The sequence below is a fragment of the Arachis ipaensis genome, chromosome B03 (genome assembly GCF_000816755.2).
Source record: "Arachis ipaensis cultivar K30076 chromosome B03, Araip1.1, whole genome shotgun sequence".
Classification (NCBI taxonomy): domain Eukaryota; kingdom Viridiplantae; phylum Streptophyta; class Magnoliopsida; order Fabales; family Fabaceae; genus Arachis; species Arachis ipaensis.
The window spans coordinates 12692927-12715266 of record NC_029787.2 but is presented as its reverse complement, the minus strand read 5'-3'; the positions used below and the strand labels follow the sequence as shown (position 1 = coordinate 12715266).

General features: G+C 40.3%; 2 protein-coding genes across 2 annotated transcripts; both read right to left on the bottom strand.

The window, feature by feature from the left end:
* Positions 17964–19633, bottom strand: LOC107632535. The gene is made up of 2 exons (XM_016336209.1): positions 19221–19633; positions 17964–18420 (listed from the first exon to the last, which is right to left on the bottom strand). Exons 1-2 carry the CDS (start codon positions 19631–19633, stop codon positions 17964–17966), a joined length of 870 nt encoding a protein of 289 aa, XP_016191695.1.
* On the bottom strand, positions 19778–20845 carry LOC107632534 (nucleolar protein 58-like). The gene has a single exon (XM_016336208.1). The coding sequence runs from the start codon at positions 20843–20845 to the stop codon at positions 19778–19780; it is 1068 nt and encodes a 355-aa protein (XP_016191694.1).

Genomic DNA, 22340 nt, shown 5'->3' with positions numbered 1-22340 from the left:
TTACAAAATTATAAACTTAATATTATTTTTACATTTTATATAATGATATTAACCAAATAATGAGCAATACCTAAAAGTAATAAACTTACATATTCAAAACGATCCAAATATTGAATAATGTATTTTACCGTCAATATATAATTATGTATCATTTTTTAACACATACTAATATTTTTTAATGAATAAAATTAGCACTAATCAACAACACTTGCACCTCTTTCTTTTTCTTTGCAAAATATCTCAACACTCTGGCTCTCATCTTCAACAATGCTGCAATAATATTGTTAATGCAACCTCCCTCTCATGTGTGCAGTGGCGGAGCTTAATTCAGATAAGGGGGTTATGGCCTTCTCAAACTTTTTATAAAAAATTTAGTAGTATTTTTTTAAAAGATAAAAAATAGTTTAATTAATTTAAATACTTTACTATGACTTAAAGTATCTAATGAGTTCAATAAACAACACTCTCTCTATCTTTAAGTTCAAATATAAAAAATATTAGATATTTTTTATTTATTTTTTGGGTGAGAAGTTTATTTATTTATTTTTTTTCATTTTAAAATCTGCCAGTGAAAATTATTTTCAACATGGAAAAGTAGATCAATTTTTTTTTTGGTCTTAAAAGCATATCAACTTTTTTTTTTCAAGTGGATTAAATAGTTTTTACTTCTAAATATTATCCATGCATTACACACTCACACACATTGTATGAATATATTTTTTTTTGTAAAACTTGAATGAATTATGCTATATATATACTAAAATCAACCACTAAAATTATCAGTATAAAATACATATTAGAATACAAATTGTTACGATGGGTAACCGGAGATTATTGGGCTGGACTCGCTGGGTTGGCCCAATCGTCTGTGGAGGGAAGCTTTCGGGCGGATTGGTGTCTTCAGGGCCTCCTTCCGACTTGTGAATACTAGTGAATGGGGGTGGTACCTGCAAAGACACTCCGATGCCTAAGTCAGCAAGGGCGTAAGCAGGTCTAGAGAGTATTGGAACTTAGAGATACCTGAGAGGTGTCAGTGTATTTATAGGGGTGAGCCAATAACCACCGTTGGAGTAGTGCCACCTTTTTAGGTGGATAACCGTCCCTTTTATCTAGGGGAAGTTGAGATATGGTACCTGGAAGTGGGTAGAGAGATTTTAGGGGCAGTTACTCATTTGAATAAGTGTTTATCTGCCAGCTAATCCTCGTCCCCGACTTCTTTAGGGTAAGTCGTGGTAAGAACCGACTTCGTAGAGAAGAGGTCGGTGCTAGGTGAGGCTCAACCCTTCGGATTGGGCCTTTTATTTGTACCTGGGCCTTATCGTTGGGTCAGGGTATGAACAGTGCCCCTACTCGAGCCCAATTTCTTTTAAGAGTTTGGGTTCGAGTATTCTACTCGGGGACGTAGCCGACTTGGGAGGGAACCGACGTATTTGTTTGGAACCGACGTGACTTTTGTGACTTTTGATTTTTCACAGTTACGTCTAATCAAACGTCGCGTCTGTTAGAGGTTCGCGTAGGTATTGATTACCTTGGTAACGGTGCACCCATTAATGACTTCCCCGTTTTTACCATTATGCCCCTAACGTGTTTATAAATACTTTCCCTCTCTTTCATTGTTTCGTTTCTGCGATTTTTCAAATTTCCTCTTCACCTGTTCGTGCTGCACTCTTGCGTTTGAAGGCTTTCATCTCCTCCAACCTTTTTCAGATAAAGGTTAGATTTTTCTTCTTCTCCTTTTGCAACATGCTTTCGGTTTGCATGCTTTTATTTTTCGGATGGATAGGTTGATTCGTAGGTTTCTGTTTGATTCCGTACTTCCCCCTTAGAGACCATGTTTTTTATTTTCTTTTCTTTTTCCTTTGTAGGTTTTACCAAAACCCTTTTTAAAAGAAAGAAAATGTCTTTTGTTGAAAGTCTTGCTCAGTGGGTCGATGTTACGGTCTTGGAGGAGGAACCTTTGGTTGACACTGATTTTCTTACTGATCTTCGCACTCGCCACCGGCTCTGCACCTCTGATGAGGATGAGCCGAAGTATGAACTACTTGCCCCGGGTCCAGAAGACCGGGTCTGTTTTGGGAGGGCTTCGGAGGCAGCCCCTCATTTCTTTTTTATGTATGAGAGCATGCTTACCCGCCTGGGCGTTTTCCTTCCTTTTTCTGACTTTGAGATGGATGTTTTACGCCACTGCCGTGTTGCACCTACTCAGCTTCATCCCAATTCCTGGGGTTTTCTGAAAATTTATCAATTTGTCAGCCATGCTTTGGACTTTCCGACTTCCTTGAGGATTTTCTTTTTTCTTTTTCATATGACTAAGCCCTTCAGTGGGCAAAATAATAAGCAACAATGGGTGTCCTTCCGGGCTATACAAGGTCGGAGGGTCTTCACCCTTTTTGATGAATCTTTCCATGACTTCAAAAATTATTTTTTCAAAGTGCAAGCTGTAGAAGGTCACCACCCCTTTTTCCTGGATGAGACTTCTTCCCCTCGCTTCCCTCTGTATTGGTTGGAGGCCTCCCCCTGTGAGAAATATGGTCTGGATGACCTGGATGAGGTGGAGGCTGCCATTGTGGGGTTCCTCCGAGAAGTATGGGGGAGGGCCCCATATCTGGATACTAAAAAATTTCTCCAAGGGTCCCCGACCTTTGTTCAGACACAATTAGGTAGCTTTTATTTGTTTTATTGGATTTCCAACTTGTCTGACTATCTTTTTCCGACTTGTCTAACCTTTTGGCTACTACTTGCTTTTACAGAGATGGCGAGGAGGAATTCGAATGAGTCTTACCAAAGGGTCCAGGAAGCCAGGGCGAGGTCCCGGGCTAGAACTGGTGGTGCCAGGGCAGTTATCTCTCCCCCTCCTCCTCCTCGAAATTTGGGGACTCCTTCTGAACCTATTGTTATCTCTTCTCCTGCTCCTTCTCAGCCGTCTCCTCCCCTCCGATCCTCCCCTGAGCCTGAAAGGAAGAAGCGCAAGGCTTTAGAGCCTAGTTCTTCTTTCGAGGGTGAAGCCAAGATGGATGCCCCTGAATTTATCTGGAAGTACATCTATCCTCATGCCCGTATAGGCTTGGATGATGTTTCTGTCCGGAACCACCTCACTATTCTGGCTCAGGAGAGTATCAGGGCGGCGGCGGTGTACACCAAGTTTCTTGATATTTTCGAGAAGACTCCTCTTAGCTCTCTTGGTTCGTCCTCGAGGGCTAAAGAGTTGGAGGAGAGACTTCTTTTATATCAAGAACATGAGAAGAAGTTGAAGGAGGAGGTCGCCAAACTAGAGGAGGAGAGGAAGGGTCTCCAGGAGAGGGAGAGCAAGTTGCAGGCCCAGTGCAACATGGAAGTCGGTTTAAGGCTGAAGGCGCAGGAGAGCTATTCAAGCCTTTTTGAGGACCTTGTGGGTGTGAAAAAAGATCTGCTGAATGCTCGGACTACCTATGTCGAGTTGGAGGACTCTATTGCCGAGGGATCTGAGGAGGCTTGGAGGATTTTTAAGGAGCAAGTCGGAGTTATTGCTCCTGGCTTGGATCTCTCTCCTTTAGATCCTGATAAGGTCGTCATTGATGGTGCTATAGTGTCTCCTCCTGCCCCCCAAGTTGTTTCCGAGTCAGACTTGAAGACTCGGGGGCAGAGGATTATTGAGTCCCCTCCTCGCTCAAAGGATGCTCCGAGCTCTTCAAAGGTTCCTCCGACTTCCTCTCCATCTCCTATGGATGCCTCTCTCCCTGGTCCTGACGTTGCTCCAACTACTCTTCCTGGCTCTGGTGGTGATCCGTCTACTCCTCTTCCGAAAAAATAACTTTATTGGCTATATGGGGGCCTGGCCTGTGGGTCCCCCCTTTTTTAAACTCTTTCTTTGTTTGTGTTGGTGGTGATTGAACAATTTCTTCTGGCCTATTAAGGCCGTAAACAAAATATTTATAAGTACCCTTTTTTGGATAAGGGTTTTGAGTTTCGAAGAATACCCTTTTTTGGATAAGGGTCTTAGTTACCTTTTGCGTGTACGCTTTTCTGACTTCAGTTTCTGAAAAACCCCTTTTCGATCTTTTCAGTTTTGAAAACCTTTTTCCTGGCTGTCTGTCCCTTTCGTCTCTAAGGACTTTAGGACAGTACTTACGCTTTAATAGGTTTTTCGATCTCTTTTGCTATTCCTTATACTCAACTTTGTCTTATTGAGTTCTATGACTTAGGTTATTTTTGTGATGCATTTTCTTTTCTACTCGGTTTGAATGTCTCCGAGTTTTTCACGATCGACTTTTATAACCTCTTTACACCGACTTGTACCTCGTCGTTTTATCTTGACGACCATCTAGGTCGGTTCATGGGATTTTCACGTTTTGTCGAGCTTAAGTCGGCGCGTTTCGTAGGAAGAAGAAAAAATAAACGAGAAGGAATTTATAAGAGATATTGTAAAAGATCTTTATTAATTTTGGGAAGGTATTTTACTGCTACTAAGGGTTTTTAATAATTTTTTCCCCCTTAGCCTCTACTATGATGCCTCATTAAAAATCCTTCTTCAGAAAAAACCCTCTAACGTTTGGGAAAAAATCGTGAAGTTGGGAAAAGAGTACATCAGGGAGTAGAGTTCGCTCTTAGCTATAGTACCTTTTTATATTACAAGCATGCCACGATCTTGGTAACTCGGCGCCGCTTAGGTCGGTCACCTTATAATAACCTTTTCCTAAGACCTCGCTGACTTTGTAGGGTCCTTTCTAGTTGGCAGCGAGTTTTCCTTCCCCCGATTTGTTGACTCCTATGTCGTTTCTGATTAAGACCAGATCGCTTAGTGCAAAACTTCTTTGAATGACTTTCTTGTTGTATCTGGTAGCCATCCTTTGCTTCAGCGCTGCTTCTCTTATCTGGGCTTGTTCTCGGACTTCGAGGAGCAATTCTAGCTCCTCTTTGTGCCCCTGTATGTTTCCGATTTCATCATGGAGAATCACCCTTGGGCTTTGCTCGCTGATTTCTACTGGTATCATAGCTTCTACCCCATAGACAAGTCGGAAGGGCGTTTCTCCAGTGGCAGATTGTGGTGTTGTCCGATAAGCCCACAACACTTGCGGGAGTTCTTCTGTCCAGGCTCCCTTTGCTTCTTGTAGTCTTTTCTTTAGCCCTGCCAGTATGACTTTGTTGGCTGCCTCGGCTTGTCCATTGGCTTGTGGGTGTTCTACCGAGGTGAACTGGTGTTTGATTTTCATACTGGCCACCAGGCTTCTGAAGGTGGAGTCGGTGAATTGGGTTCTATTATCTGTAGTGATGGAATAAGGGATCCCATACCTTGTGATGATATTTTTGTAGAGGAACCTCCGACTTTTTTGGGCTGTGATGGTAGCCAGTGGTTCTGCTTCTATCCATTTTGTGAAGTAGTCTATTCCCACGATCAAATATTTAACTTGTCCTGGCGCTTGGGGAAAGGGACCTAACAAATGCATTCCCCACTTTGCGAAGGGCCATGGAGAAGTTATACTGATGAGCTCCTCGGGGGGAGCCACGTGGAAGTTTGCATGCATTTGGCATGGTTGACATTTTTTCACAAATTCTGTGGCATCTTTCTGCAAGGTCGGCCAATAGAATCCAGCCCGAATTACTTTCCTGGCAAGCGACCTGGCTCCGAGATGATTTCCGCAGATTCCGCTGTGGACCTCCTCTAATACCTCGGTGGTTCTCGAGGTCGGTACGCACTTTAACAATGGTGTTGATATTCCTCTTCTATAGAGAATATTTTTCACCAGAGTGTAATGTTGTGCTTCCCTCCGGATTTTCTTAGCCTCTTTTTTCTCTTTGGGGAGGATGTCGAATTTCATGTATTCGACCAAGGGGTTCATCCATCCGAGGTTTAGTCTGGTTACCTCAAGGACCATTTGCGTTTCCTCCATTTTTACCACAGAGGGTTCTTGGAGAGTTTTCTGGATCAGGCTTCTGTTATTCCCTCCTGGCTTGGTACTTGCTAACTTGGATAGGGCGTCTACTCTGCTATTTAGATCCCGAGTTATATGTTTGACCTCGGTTTCCGCAAAGCGCCCAAGATGCTCCAGAGTTTTTTCCAAGTACCTCTTCATGTTTGGGTCTTTTGCCTGATACTCTCCACTTATCTAGGAGGTCACTACTTGGGAGTCGCTATATATCATCACTTTTGTAGCACCAACTTCTTCTGCTAGCTTCAACCCGGCAATCAGGGCTTCATATTCTGCCTGATTATTTGAAGCTGGGAATTCAAATTTGAGGGAAACCTCTATTTGGGTTCCCCTTTCGTCCACTAATATTATGCCTGCACCGCTTCCTATCTTGTTTGAGGATCCGTCTACATAGAGTTCCCATGTAGTTGGTTTATCCTCTTGATCTCCTGCATACTCTGCTATGAAGTCGGTAAGGAATTGGGCTTTAATTGCCGTCCGAGTTTTGTACCTTAAGTCAAACTCGGAGAGCTCTATTGCCCATTGAACCATTCTCCCTACAACATTCGTCTTTTGGAGGATTTGCTTCATGGGTTGGTTCGTGCGGACTCTTATTGTATGAGCTTGAAAGTAAGGTCGTAGCCTTCGTGAGGCTACCACTAAGGAGTAGGCAAACTTCTCAAGTTTGTGGTACCTTAGTTCGGGACCTTGTAGAACTTTGCTGATGAAATACACTGGATGCTGACCGGCCTCGTCTTCTCTTATCAGGGCTGACGCGACAGCCTTTCTGCTACAGATAAGTATAGGACGAGGTCTTCTCCAACTACAGGTCGGGTCAGGATCGGAGGTTGACTCAAGAATCTCTTGAACTCCTGGAACGCCTCTTCGCATTCAGGAGTCCACTCGAACTGACATCCCTTCCTCAATAAGGAGAATAGTGGAAGGGATTTTAGTGCTGATCCTGCCAAGAATCTGGAGAGGGCTGCAAGTCGGCCGTTTAGCTGCTGGACCTCTCTTAAGCAAGTCGGGGTCTTTATTTCCAAGATAGCTTTACACTTATCGGGATTTGCTTCAATCCCTCTCTGTGTTAGCATAAAACCCAGGAATTTTCCAGCTTCTACCGCGAAGGCACACTTTGCGGGATTTAGCCTCATCCCGTGTGACCTTATGGTGTCAAAGACTTGCGAGAGGTCTGTCAAGAGGTCGATTTCTCCCTTGGTTTTTACTAGCATGTCGTCGACGTAGACTTCTATTAAGCTTAAATTCGAATGTGATTATTAAAGAGACATATGATATGCCATTCAACCAAGTCCCCATCAACTTTTATTTTTTTGGTATTGAAACGGGGTTATAAAAACCCAGAAAACAAAAGCCTAAATACAAACTAAACGGGGTAAGGTAGCCCCTATTTCATCATCACTGAGGATACTAACTAGATCTGAAGGAGGTAAATCCCAAAACACAAAATCATCATCTAGATTTAAACTCTTTTTTGCTAGGCAATCAGCACATTTATTGCCTTCCCTATAAATTTGTACAAAACGTGTACTCCAATCCTTCCTTTTCCACTCATTTACTTTTCTAATTACAGGATTTGGATGAGAGGCCAATTTCTTTCTTCTGTTGAGTCTCTGAACCACCGCAACATCATCTACTTCCACGACCACTTTCCTGAAGCCCATCGTCCATGCGAGCTCTAATCCCTTTACCACTCTCCATAGTTCTGCTGTGAACGCTGTCGCTTCTCCAGTTCGATGTGAAAAACCAGTAATCCACCGCCTTTCATTATTCCTCAGAAGACCGCCGCAGCCACTTCTGCCTGGGTTCTTCTGTGCAGCCCCGTTTGTGTTCAACTTTACCCATCCCTCTGGAGGCGGCTTCCAATTGACATGCTTCTCTATTCTCCTTCCTTGGCGACCGACCTGGTAAGACCTCTCCATGGCTTCTTTAATTTCAGTCACTTGCTTGATGATTCCTGTTTGTGGGTTTGGGTGGTCTCTTGTAGTTTTGTTCGTGAATTTCTCTATTGCGCCAATACCATAGTCTCCAGATAGTTAGAATGAAGATGTTCCTCCACTCAAAATTTCGATTATTACCCATTTGTTGCCTGAAATTGACTTCAATCTAGTTTTTCCAATTGAGATGGAAAAATCTTGGAATTTCTGATGTTTTAATGAGTTTTATCCATATGGTAGAAACTTTAGGACTGTCCCTTAAAGCATGCATAAGATCTTCTTGGCCTCCCTTGCATAATTGACATTCCCCATTTTCCCCAAATAATTTTGTCTTTCTATGATTTGTCATGACTCTATTATGCATAGCTGTCTAGACGAAAACTTTTGCTCACTGAGGTCCCTTCCAACTCCATAGCTCTGTCCAAATAGTTTTTACCTTTTTTGGCCAATTTGAGAGACTTTTGTATGTTGTGTTGACTGCAAAATTCCCATCAATTGAAAGCTTCCAACACACCTTGTCATCCTCATTTTCTTCTTTTGGAGGGCTCATGTGACATATCTTTTTAATGCTGTCTTGCGGTAAATGGAGTCTGAGCTTTTCTAAATCCCACTCACCATTTGTAGATGTCCATTCCCACACAAAATTGTCCAAATCCACATTGACAAGATTAATATCCTTTTCTATTAAAATACCTTCTCTTTTCACCCATTGATCTCTCCAAAAATAGGTGGATAAGTCGTTGCTAACATAGTGAACAGAATGCTCTTGAAAAACAGGCCAGATCTTTTTAAGCTCCTTCCACAAACTTGGGTCCGTAGACTTATAATTTGCATTGTTGTTTAATCTTCCCCCATTATAATATTTATGGGATAGCATCCTCACCCAAAGAGCTTCCAAATTTTCCATTGCTTGCCATATGATTTTGAGCATGAACGCATCATTCATGGTTGAAAGTTTTCTGAATCCGAGACCCCCAAGTGCTTCGGTTGACAAAGGGTTTTCCAACCAATCAGGTGCATTCTTCTTTGGTTAGGCTCCTCTCCCCAAATGAAACTTCTTTGAATCTTTTTCACCTCCAGATATATTCCTTTGGATATCCTCTCATGTTGCATATTGTAGTTCAAAACTAGATTTAGAATAGTTTGAGCTAGCGTAAGTCTCCCTGCCAAAGACAAACACTTAGTCTTCCACCCTTTCAGCTTGCTATAGACTCTTCCCAATATTTTTTTAAAATTATCTGTACTCCTCCCATTGTTAGTGATGAGGGCTCCAAGATATCTTCCAAGATCTTTTTGCTCTTTGAAACCTGGAAGATTGGAGATCTCATGTCTAGTGGTAGCAGTTGCACTTTTAGAAAAAAACTATGGAAGTTTTTTCCTTATTAATCTTAAGGCCTGAGGCCTTACAAAAAGTATCCATCACTTGCATAACATTCATTATTAGGTCATTGGTAGCTTCTACAAATAGTAAAAGGTCATCCGCAAACATAAGGTGAGAAATATTCGGTCCTTCTGTCCCAACTTTCATGGGTCTCCAATTTTTATTTTGCATATTATTCTCAAATAAATAGGATAACTTATCCATACAGATGACAAAGAGATAGGGAGATAATGGGTCTCCCTACCTCAAGCCTCTGTTAGGAGTAAATTCTTCAGTTCTACTACCATTCCAAATAATATTATAAGTGACAGATTGAATGTAAGACATAATATTTTAATTAATTGCTCTGAGAATTTAAACTCCTGAAGTCTTTTTTCCAAGAAACTCCAATTAAGCCTGTCATAGGCTTTCTCGAAGTCAATTTTAATGGCCATTGATGCGGTATTTACAACCACACTTACTAACCGGCAAGTGCACCGGGTCGTACCAAGTAATACCTTACGTGAGTAAGGGTCGATCCCACGAGGATTGATGGATTAAGCAACAATAGCGTTTGATTGGATTAGTTAGACAGACAGAAAATAGTGTTGAGATGCAATCGTGCAGAAAATAAAATAGTAAAATAAATAAGTTGGGAATAAAATATGGAGAAGGCAGTTAAGGTTTTAGAGTTATCTATTTTTCCTGATTAATTTTTCTTACTAACTATTTTAATCATGTAGGATTTAATTTATGGCAAACTATATGTGACTAGACCTTAATTCCTTAGACCTTCCTAGTCTCCTTTAAAATTCATCAACAGCCAATTCCTTGGTCAATTAATTCCAATTAGAGGGTGATAATCAATTTCTAATTTATATGCCACAAAAACTCTAATTACCCAAAAATAAAAGGATTATATGTCATGTATCCCGTTAAATCCAAATAATTAAAATTTAGGAGAAATTATTTTCAAGCTTTTGTTCAAGTAAAGAGCTTTTCCAAGTTTTACAAGAACTCAAATAGAAAGAGGGTCATACTTCCGTTCCACCCAAATTCATAAAATAAAGAGCGAAAACAATTCTTAAATTATAAATCCACACATAAATTAAAATAGTAAAAGCAATAAAATTAATCCATAGAAATAGACAGAGCTCCTAACCTTAACAGTGGAGGTTTAGTTGCTCATGGAAAAGAGAAAATAAGGATTCAGGTCCAAATGTACCGAGTTACAATCTGATGGCATCAGATCCCTTTTTATATCTAATCCTAATAAATTTAAAATCTAATATTTAAAATTAAACTCAAAATAATATCTTTTCCTCATTTAAGATTTGAATTTAAATTCGAATTAATTAACAAGTCTTCAACTGATGGGTGGGGACCACTTGATTTGTCCATTCTGTAGCTTCTAATCTGTGATTTATTGGCTAAGAACTGGGTCAAAACGGCCCAGAAATCACCCCCAGCATTTTCTACATTTTCTGCACGTGGCGCATGTGACGCGTCCGCGTCGTCCACACGATCGCGTTATTGTGATTTCCTCCATTCCGCGCGGTCGCGTGAGCCATGCGTCCGCGCCGGTATTCGCTGGTCATCTCGTAATACATGAGACATCTTTTCAGAATTAAAGCAATAGAAAAACTAAACTAGTCCTAGGATTCTAACTAATAAAGGATCATGCAACAATCAAAGCAAAATAACAGGAAACCGGAACATAACATAGAAAAAGAGGGGAGGAATAAAAAATGAAAGGAACTCAACCACCTTAATTATCCTAGCGGTCGCTTTATTCTTCAGGTTGTGCTCCTTCGCGAAGATGATTCGCCTCCCTTTTGTACTAGAAAACCTGTAAGCGCAGCGTCAACACCAAACTTAAGGGTTTGCTTGTCCTCAAGCAAAGAAGAACTGAAAATAGAAAAGACAAATATTAAAATGAAAGAAAAAATAAAAGGATAAGAGAATAAGAGAGAAGTAGGATTGGGAGAAAGAGAGAAAGAAAACTGGGCGGCGCAAGCGACGCGGTCGCGCGCATTGCTCTTATACGGATTGACGCGATCGCGTCGGTCACGCGGTCGCGTGACCTAGTTTGTGCTTCTGGCGCGAGTGCAGCCTCGTGCCAACACAACTCTCTGTTCAAATTGATATAATTGCCAAACTTGGGGTGACGCGATCACATGGGGCATGCGATCGCGCGAGAGGGCAGTTAATGGGGTACGACGCGGCCGCATGGGGCATGCGGTCGCATGAAGGGAATTGCGCGTCCAGCGCCAGTCCAGCACCACTCTAGCACAACTTTCAGCTGTGCACTCGTTTTACGTCGAAAATCAGGGCACGCGGCCGCGTGGGTCACGTGATCGCGTGGGAGGCCATTACGCCCATACGATGCGGACGCATTGGCGACGCGGTCGCGTGGGACGAATTGTGCCATTGGCACGCCTCCAGCGTGACTCTCTGTTCGTTTTTATTTTTCTCTTCTCCCCTTGCGACGCGGACGCGTCGCTGATGCGGTCGCGTCGCGTAGCTCTTTTTTTTTTAACTTGAGGTGGTCGGTTCCTAGAAGAACATAGCTGCATGATCAGAGAATTAGTAAGAACTCAATAAAAACAAAATAACTAAGAAAAACTACTATGAAAAATGGCAAAGGATACGAAATTATCGGATTGCCTCCCGACAAGCGCTTCTTTAACATCACTAGCTTGACGGTCAGTTCTGCTAGTTCAGCAGATGAGTGGACCTCTGGCGGTCAATCTCGCCTCCAAGATAGTGCTTCAACCTCTGGCCATTCACTGTAAATTTCCTATCAGAATTTTCTTCCTGTATTTCCACATGACCATATGGCGAGGCTCTGGTAACCACAAACGGTCCTGACCATCGGGATTTCAGCTTCCCGGGAAAGAATTTTAGCCTTGAATTATACAGAAGCACTCTTTGTCCTGGCTCAAAGACTCTGATGACAATCTTCTTATCATGCAGTAACTTGGTTCTCTCCTTATAGAGCTTGGCATTCTCATAGGCTGAGTATCTGAATTCATCAAGCTCATTCAACTAAAGCATCCGCTTAATTCCTGCAGCTTCTGAATCAAGATTCAGGTACCTGATTGCCCAATAAGCCTTGTGCTCCAGCTCCACTGGCAAGTGACAGGCTTTGCCATAGACCAACTGATACGGGGACATGCCAATTGGAGTCTTGTATGCTGTCCGGTATGCCCAGAGAGCATCATCAAGCTTCCTAGACCAGTCCTTTCTTGAAACACTGACAGTCTTCTCCAGAATCCTCTTAAGCTCCCTGTTGGAAACTTCAACCTGTCCACTTGTCTGAGGGTGATAGGGGGTTTCCACCTTATGATGGACTCCATATCTATGCAGAAGAGAGTCCAACTGTCTGTTACAGAAGTGACTTCTTCCATCACTAATGAGTGTCCTTGGGACACCAAACCGGCTAAAGATATATCTCTGAAGAAAGCTCATTACCACCTTGGCATCATTGGTGGGTAGAGCTACAGCTTCCACCCACTTGGACACATAATCAACTGCCACTAGAATATAGTTGTTTGAATGTGAGGGTGGAAAAGGTCCCATGAAATCAATACCCCACACATCAAACAACTCAACCTCAAGAAGTCCCTGCTGTGGCATTTCATGGTTAGCAGGGAGATTTGTAGCTTTTTCACATCTGCCACAGTGCTTTACGAAAGCTCTTGAGTCCCTGAAGAGAGTCGGCCAGTAAAACCCGCTCTGAAGGACTTTTGTAGCTGTCCTCTCACCACCAAAATGGCCTCCATACTCAGAACTATGACAGTGCCAGAGAATCTGCTGTTTTTCTTCATCTGGGACAGAAACTCCTAATTGCCTTAACATTAGTTGGTGGTGGTAATTTTTCAATTACCTCCACCTTTGCTCTGTCAACCTCAATTCTCTTACTTGAAATCCGGTGTCCAAGAACAATGCCTTCTGTAACCATAAAATGACATTTTTCCCAATTTAAAATAAGATTTGATTCTTGACACCGTTTCAAGACAAGAGATAAATGTTTAAGGCATGATGCAAAAGAATTACCAAAAACAGAAAAGTCATCCATAAATATTTCAATAAACTTTTCAACCATATGAGAAAAAATTGAAAGCATACACCTCTGAAAAGTTTCTGGAGCATTGCAAAAACCAAATGGCATTCTCCTGTAAGCAAATACTCCAAAGGGGCATGTGAATGCTGTCTTTTCTTGATCTTGAGGGTCCACTGCAATTTGATTATATCCAGAATATCCATCTAGAAAACAATAAAAAGCATGACCAGCTAACCTCTCAAGCATCTGATCAATGAAGGGGAGGGGAAAATGATCTTTCCTTGTAGCAGTGTTGAGCCTCCTGTAATCTATGCACATTCTCCATCCTGTGACTGTTCTGGTAGGAATAAGCTCATTCTTTTCATTCTTGATCACTGTCATCCCTCCTTTCTTGGGAACTACCTGCACAGGACTTACCCAAGGACTGTCAGAAATAGGGTAAATAATACCTGCTTCCCATAACTTCATTACCTCCTTTTGGACCACCTCTTTCATAGTTGGATTGAGTCTCCTTTGTGGTTGCACAACTGGTTTAGCATCATCTTCAAGAAGGATCTTGTGCATACACCTGGTTGGACTAATCCCCTTCAAGTCACTAATAGTCCACCCAAGAGCTGTTTTATGGCTCCTGAGCACTGAAATAAGCGCCTCCTCTTCTTCAGGCTTCAGAGAAGAGCTAATAATCACTGGATATGAATCATTTTTACCCAAAAACACATATTTCAGAGAAGGGGGTAAGGGTTTAAGCTCAAGCTTGGGGGCTTCCTCCTCCTTAATTGGCGTGTTCATCAGCTCCTTTTGGGGTGGTGAATCATCAACTTCAACTACTTCACACTCAGAAATAGGATCTAGAACATCATCAAGTACCTCAGTTTCCAGTACTTCTTGAACAAGTGGTTCAATAACATCTATTTTCATACACCCCTCAGAATCATTGGGGTGTTTGAGGGCTTCAAAAACATTTAAGACCACTTGTTCTTCATTGACCCTCAGGGTTAATTCACCCTTTTGCACATCAATCAGAGCTCTACCTGTAGCTAAAAAGGGTCTACCAAGTATAATAGATGGTTTTACCTCCTCTTCCATGTCTAATATAACAAAATCAACAGGAAAGATAAATGGTCCTACTTTCACAAGTAAATTTTCAACAACACCCACAGGTAATTTGATAGAAAGATCAGCAAGTTGAAGAGAAATACGAGTGGATTTTACCTCCTCAATTTGAAGCTTTTTCATCACTGAAAGTGGCATGAGGTTGATGCTAGCTCCAAGATCACATAAAGCTCTCTGAATGCCGACTTCTCCAATGGTGCAAGGAATAACAAAGCTTCCTGGGTCTGGCATCTTCTCAGGAAGGGTGTGTTGAATAATAGCACTGCATTCTTTGGTTAACACCACAGTTTCTTGCTCCTTCCAATTCCTCTTGCATGTCAACAACTCTTTCATAAATTTAGCATAGAGAGGCATTTGCTCCAGAGCCTCTGCAAAAGGAATGTTGATCTGCAGCTTCTTGAAGACATCTAAAAATTTAGAGAATTGCTTTTCTTTGGACGCCTTCTGAAGCCTCTGAGGATATGGCATTTTTGGCTTGTATTCAGGGGCCTTTGGCAAGGTGGGATAAGTGTCAAGAGAGTCAGGAAATGGGTTGTCTGCACGTTTAGGAGGGGCGTGCTCTGCTTCTTCCTTCTTCTCCTCTGGAGCTTCCTTTTCAACTAGATCTTCATTGACCTTAGTTTCAGAACCAGCTACCTTACCACTTCTCAATTGAATGGCCTTGCAATCTTCTCTTGGGTTCACCACTGTATCACTAGGGAATGTATTTGGAGACCTTTCAGGTAATTGCTTGCTCATTTGACCCATTTGCATCTCCAAGTTTCTAATAGAGGCTTTGGTTTCTTGCATGAAACTCATCATCATCTCCCATTTAGAATCTTCTTGGGATTTAGAATTTGTCTGCTGAGGTGGTTGTTGTTGCTGAGACTGAAATTGGCGGTTATTATGGTTGTTCTGTTGAAAACCACCCTGAAAATTATTGTTGAAGTTCTGAGGTTTCTGAGGTTGATCTCTCTACCCAAAATTTGGGTGATTCCTCCATCCCTGATTGTATGTCTTAGAATATGGATCATTGTTGGGATTTCTAGGACCACTCCCCATGTAATTCACCTGTTCAGAAGAGGGTTGAGCATAATCATAATTATCATTTTGCATAAAGTTACCTGTCATGTCATAGGAGATATCTTGGGGTGGATTTTGAGTGTTGATAGCTGAGACTTGCATGCCACCCATCTGTTGAGTAAGCAGATTTATCTGCTAAGACATAAGCTTGTTCTGAGCAAGAAGAGCATTAACAGCTTCTACTTCCAACATGCCTCTCTTCTGAGCGGCCTCAGAGTTCACAGGATTCCTGTTAGATGTGTATAAATATTGGTTGCTTGCAACCAATTCAATCAGATCAATAGTCTCCTCTGGTGTCTTCTTCTTGTGCAATGAACCGCCTGCAGAAGTGTCTAGGCTCATCTTTGACATCTCTCCTAAGCCTTCATAAAAGATATCCAGTTGGGTCCATTTGGAGAACATGTCCGGAGGGCATTGCCTAGTCAGTAGCTTGTATCTCTCCCATGCTTCATAAAGAGTTTCACCATCCTTTTGCTTGAAAGTCTGAACCTCCAACCTCAGCTTAGTTAGCTTATTTGGTGGGAAAAATTTAGTGAGAAATTCCGTGACAACCTTTTCCCACGTATTCAGACTCTCCTTCGGTTGGGAATCTAGCCATAGCTTTGCTTTATCCCTCAGAGCAAATGGGAAAAGCATGAGTTTGTACACCTCTGGGTTCACTCCATTTGTCTTCACAGTATCACATATCTGCAGGAAATCAGATATGAACTGATTTGGATCTTCATGAGGAAGTCCATGATACTGGCAGTTTTGCTGCACCAGGGTGACCAGTTGTGGCTTCAACTCAAAGTTGTTTGCAGTTATAGGAGGCACCACAATACTTTTTCCATAAAGATCCGCAGTAGGGGCAGAATAAGAGCCAAGCACTTTTCTCTACTGATCATCCCCATTCGGATTTACCACATTGGCATTAGCATTATTAGTTGCTTCGACGTAATTTCTAAAAAAAATTTTTTTAACGGAAGTAAACAAAATTAATAAAACGGGGGCAGGGGAGTTTGCTAACGGAAAAACAAGGAAAATTTTAAATTTTTTTTTGAAATAATAATAAAATAATATTTAAATAAAATTAAAATTAAAACGCCTAATCTAAACAATCAAACAATTAATAGTTATTGATCACAATCAATCCCCGGTAACGGCGCCAAAAACTTGATGCGGTATTTACAATCACACTTACTAACCGGCAAGTGCACTGGGTCGTACCAAGTAATACCTTACGTGAGTAAGGGTCGATCCCACGAGGATTGATGGATTAAGCAACAATAGCGTTTGATTGGATTAGTTAGACAGACAGAAAATAGTGTTGAGATACAATCGTGCAGAAAATAAAATAGTAAAATAAATAAGTTAGGAATAAAATATGGAGAAGGCAGTTAAGGTTTCAGAGTTATCTATTTTTCCTGATTAATTTTTCTTACTAACTATTTTAATCATGTAGGATTTAATTTATGGCAAACTATATGTGACTAGACCCTAATTCCTTAGACCTTCCTAGTCTCCTCTAAAATTCATCAACAGCCAATTCCTTGGTCAATTAATTCCAATTAGAGGGTGATAATCAATTTCTAGTTTATATGCCACAAAAACTCTAATTACCCAAAAATAAAAGGATTATATGTCACGTATCCCGTTAAATCCAAATAATTAAAATTTAGGAGAAATTGTTTTCAAGCTTTTGTTCAAGTAAAGAGCTTTTCCAAGTTTTACAAGAACTCAAATAGAAAGAGGGTCATACTTCCGTTCCACCCAAATTTATAAAATAAAGAGCGAAAACAATTCTTAAATTATAAATCCACACATAAATTAAAATAGTAAAAGCAATAAAATTAATCCACAGAAATAGACAGAGCTCCTAACCTTAACAGTGGAGGTTTAGTTGCTCATGGAAAAGAGAAAATAAGGATTCAGGTCCAAATGTACCGAGTTACAATCTGATGGCATCAGATCCCTTTTTATATCTAATCCTAATAAATTTAAAATCTAATATTTAAAATTAAACTCAAAATAATATCTTTTCCTCATTTAATATTTGAATTTAAATTCAAATTAATTAACAAGTCTTCAACTGATGGGAGGGGACCACTTGATTTGTCCATTCTGCAGCTTCTAATATGTGATTTCTGGGCTAAGAACTGGGTCAAAACGGCCCAGAAATCGCCCCCAACGTTTTCTACATTTTCTGCACGTGGTGCATGTGACGCGTCCGCGTCGTCCACGCATTCGCGTCATTTGTGCAGATTCCAGTCCACGCGATCGCGTCAGGCATGCGATCGCGTCATTGTGATTTCCTCCATTCCGCGCGGTCGCGTGAGCCATGCGTCCGCGTCGGTATTCGCTGGTCATCTCCTTGGCTTCTTCTCTTTCTCTGCAGAAACTCCATCAAATTCCGCCAAATGCTACCTAAAATAAACAGTATTGTACAAAACTCAATAGCATCCATAGTGGCTAAAATATAATTAATTCTTAATTAAATTCAACAATTTAGATGCAAATTCACTAGGAAAAGATAGACAAGATGCTCACGCATCAGCCATAAATTGCTTCATTTCTTTCATGCACCTCATGGTGTGCATCATCTCTTTGGCAATAAGAATATTATCTTGAATCTTCCTTTCCGGAATGAAACTTGATTGGTTGACTGCTATTCTATCATTCAAATGTGGTTTGATTCTTTCCACCAAAATCTTGGTCAAGACTTTGTAACTCACATTGAATAGAGCAATAGGCCGAAATTGAGAGACAAATTCTGGGCTATTAAGTTTAGGCACAAGAGTTAGTAGAGTGTTGTTGCATTGCTTTATAAGATCCGGATATTGCCAGCAGCAGTTGATAAAATCATACAGCTTCCCTTTCATTAAATCCCAGTTATTCTTGTAGATAAGAGATGAAAATCCGTCACTTCCTGGTGCTTTAAACGATCTAATACTGTAGAGAGCATTTTTTATTTCCTCTTCAGTGTGCTCCGCTATGAGTTTCCTGTAAACACAAGCGCTGAAATTAGGTAAAGTATCATATAAGTTTTCAATTGGACTAATGCTCACCTGTTCTCGATAGATGCTTTGAAAATGGTTTATGATATGGTCTTTCAATTCGTCATCCTCTTCTATCTAGCTTCCATCTGTTCTTCTGAGTTTCTGAAGTTTGTTCCTTCTCCTCCTAATGACAGTCTTAGTATGATAATACTTGGTGTTCCTATCTCCTTCCACTATCCATTGTTGTCTTGATTTTTGCATCCAAAAAGTCTCTTCTTTATCTAGTACGTCTTCTAACTCTTTATTGAGATCTTGCTCTAATTTGTCCAGATACCAATTGTTACCATAAGATCTACTCATCTGAATGCCACTTATTCTGTTCAAAATTCTTCTCTTGATCTTGAAGATATTTCCAAAAGTTTCTTTATTCCACTTCTGGAGGTCTTCTTTAAGTTCCACCAAGGATTCTAAGAGAGAGTTGTTCTTGTTCTAACTAGTGTTCAAGTAGTTTTGAAATTCTTGATGCATTCCCCGCATAGCTTCGAATCTGAAGGGTCTATCTTGGCCTCTTAGCCTCTCTCTTTCATTTCTAATAAGGAGGGGGTGGTGGTCAGAGTTTGTTCTCGCAAGAACTTCTACCACGACTTCATGAAATCTTGTCCTCCAAGAATGATTAGCGAGAGCTCTGTCTAGTCTTTTAAAGACTCTATCTTGTCCTTCCCATTGTGGTCCTCTTCAAGTGTAGCGAGACCCTATGAAACCCAAATCAATTAGACCCCATCTATTTATCCAACCGGAGAACACTTTGCAATCTCTGTTACTAATAGTAGCACCGCCTTTTTTTCTGAGTTGTCTTTAATTTCATTAAAATCACCAGCTATCAACCAATCTCTCATAGTCTGATTAGCTATATTGAGAATTTTAGGCCATAATTCCCTTCTATTCTGACTCTGAGGACTGGCATAGACTGCTGTGAGAAATCGTTCCTTTTCACTCTGAGTTTGGATTTTAACATGTAAATATTGACTATGCTTTTCTATGGTGGTTATGTTGATATCTGGTCTATTCCAGCAGATCCATATGCCTCCTACAAATCCTTGAGCTTCTTCTAAAATAGAGTAAGAGAAATCAAGGTTATGTATCACTCTTTTTGCTGTGTCTCCACTGCATTTAGTTTCCAAAAGAATAGCAATGTCTGGTCTATGTTGTCTCCTCATTTCTTTAAAGATGCGCCTAAAAGTCTCACTAGCCGCGCCTCGCACATTTTAAATAAGAGTAATCATTAAAACAAAAAGGATGACAGAAAAGGTAGATAAACCAGTTGTTAAACCAAAAAACAGACAGAAATTAGAAAGCTAAAGCTAAAGAGAAAGCATGGAGCAGATCAATGCATCTGCATGTCTACATCCTCTAATATACTCATATCTGGTGTGGTGTAGTCCAACCCCTTCAATTAGCCTCATGCTTGGCTCCTTTTCCAAGGAATCCATCACTATATCTTCTTTTTCTATTATGTCCGCTTCCATAAGGTCAGGGGATCTTCCTTCCTTTTGTTGGTTTTGGTTAGAAGGTTCAATCCCTTCCTCCATGAACGATGGAGTTGACAATTTTGCCTCCATCCAATTCTCTTCATGGTGGTTATGGTTCACCCTTTCAATTTGCATTGTAGTAGACTCTCTTTGTTCTCCTGTTTTCTTTTGATTTTGCTCTGGTTCTTGATTTCTTTGTTCTTGCTTTTCTGTGTTCTTGGTGTTGTTTTGTTTGGCCTTTACTTTTTGAGCAGGCTGACTGCTCTTTTTACTTTGTTTTTGTTCTAATTGTGCTTTTGCCTTGCTTTTGTTTTGTTGTTCCTTCTCTCTTTTTCCTTGTGTGTCTTTCTCTTGTTCTCTTTGTTCTTCAATTCCTTGCCCTTGGGCTTTTGGATTTTCCTCTATATGTAGCACGCCAAATCTGCCTTGGTTTCTTTTTATTTGTGGGACTTCTCTTTGTCTACTTGTTTCCTCTCTGTTTCTGATAACATCTTCTTTTTGTCCTTTCTTTCCTCTTTTTAGCCTCTGGACCACCATCCATTCCCCAAAACTACTATTATTCTCAGTAATTACTTGCTTTCCTGTGTCATTCTTGCTTGTGCTAGCTTTCTCTTTTTGCATGTCTTGTTGTTTTTTACTGTTGTTTTCTTGTTGTACACCTGTAATAGCTTCAGCACTTTGATTCTCTTGTTGCTTTTTTGTTGTTTCTTCCTTTCTCTTATTGTTTGGATAGTGTTGTTGATCATGATCTACTCTTCCATAGGTGAAACAAATATGGTGGATACCCTCATATTCAATGTGGTACTCCCTACCATTTATTAGATATCTCCCCAGTAATGGTTTGGTTAGATCAACTTCAACGCACAGCCTAGCAAACTTGCCCCTGCTCATGTCTGCCATGTTGTTATAAATTTTTGTTGTTCTCCCAATTAAATTGTCAATTTGCCTCAGCACAGTTCTATCATATAATTCAATAGGCAGTCCCGGTAATCTTACCCAAAGGATTGAAGTTTGGCTCCCACATTCTCAGTGCTAAGTAGTGGTCATAGATTTTTCATGGTCCCTCTAATAGAGCGAAATCAAAGTCTTCAGATGAGTAAAATTTTACTAGATAGTAGTCATTGCTCAAGTCAATAACGTCTATACTCCCTTTCTTACTCCACATATTTTTCAGCCTCCTTTTCATGGCTGCATATCCAATCCTTCTTCCTAGTAATTTCACTATAAAAGAGTCCCACCAAGGCTTCCACAGTTCCCTCTCTATGGACTCACTAATCACAATGTTATAGATCCCCTTCTCCATTTCTTCCACTCTGATTCTTTTGTTGCCGCTGCTTTGGGAGTCCATTCCATCATGTATTTTTCCCCTGTCATTAGCTGCTCCTTTTTCATCTTCTGTTTTTTCCTCTTCTTCCTCCTCACTGAGACTATCGTCTTCCATTTGATCTCCGTCAGGACCTCCTTTCACCATTTGAGCGAAAGTGATTTTTTTGTTTTGTTTTTGTCCATTTTCTGTGGTTTCGGTCATTTAGTCATCCTCCCTTAGAACCAGTATTTGTGTCCCAGAGAAGCCCTCTGTATCATTCTGCACCTTTTTAGTGCTTCTTTTGAGCTGATCTTGTTCTTCTGGCGATGGCTGACGGTCGTGTGGAGCCCCAACTGGGGTTCCGGTATTGGTCATGTGAGTGGAAGCAAAGCTAACGATAATATTGTATGGAGAGAAAAATTCAATATTACACAATTAGCCTCCATCAACTTAAATATATGATAGAGTGACGTTGGGCTTTTTTTTATCCAGCGAAAAACAAAAGACTCGTATTAGTGTAGATCTTCTAAGGTCCAGTTTGGATAAACAACTTAATTAAGTTTCTTTTAAAAAAATGGTTTAAACAATAAATGACTATATTAAAAGTAGCTTATAAATAAGTTATTTTTATTTGGATTTTTAGTTCTAAAAGTACTTATTTTATAGAAATGTGATAAAAAAATAGTAGTATTATGAGAGAAGTCATTTTTTTACCTTCTCTATAAGCTCCTAAATAGTTTCTTAGAAAGCCACAATTTAATTTTGAAAATTATACCAGACATTAATACTACTACTTTTTATAAATCAAAAATTAAAAAAAAATTACTTTTGAAACTTCCCAAACGAACCCTAAATCTCATTATTTTGAGTGCATTACACCTAAATGAATTCTATTTTAAAATTAATTTCTATGAAATTTGATGGTCAAATTAATACCCAATTTTAAATTGGTTAAATTAATGATGTTAGTGAAATGTTGACTTGTAAAATTATGATGAGAAATATGTTTTCTAACTAATTAAATTGGTTTTCAATATTTATATAATAATCAAATTGATCATTTAATTTTAAAATTTATTTAGTCTTTTA

Coding starts and splice junctions, on each gene's coding strand:
- LOC107632535 (XM_016336209.1), bottom strand. CDS start 19,633: ATGAGGAGACAACATAGACCAGACATTGCTATTCTTTTGGAAACTAAA. Junction 18,421..19,220: donor TTAGTAACAGAGATTGCAAA/GTGTTCTCCGGT, acceptor TTGTGTTTACAG/GAAACTCATAGCGGAGCACA.
- LOC107632534 (XM_016336208.1), bottom strand. CDS start 20,845: ATGGCAGACATGAGCAGGGGCAAGTTTGCTAGGCTGTGCGTTGAAGTT.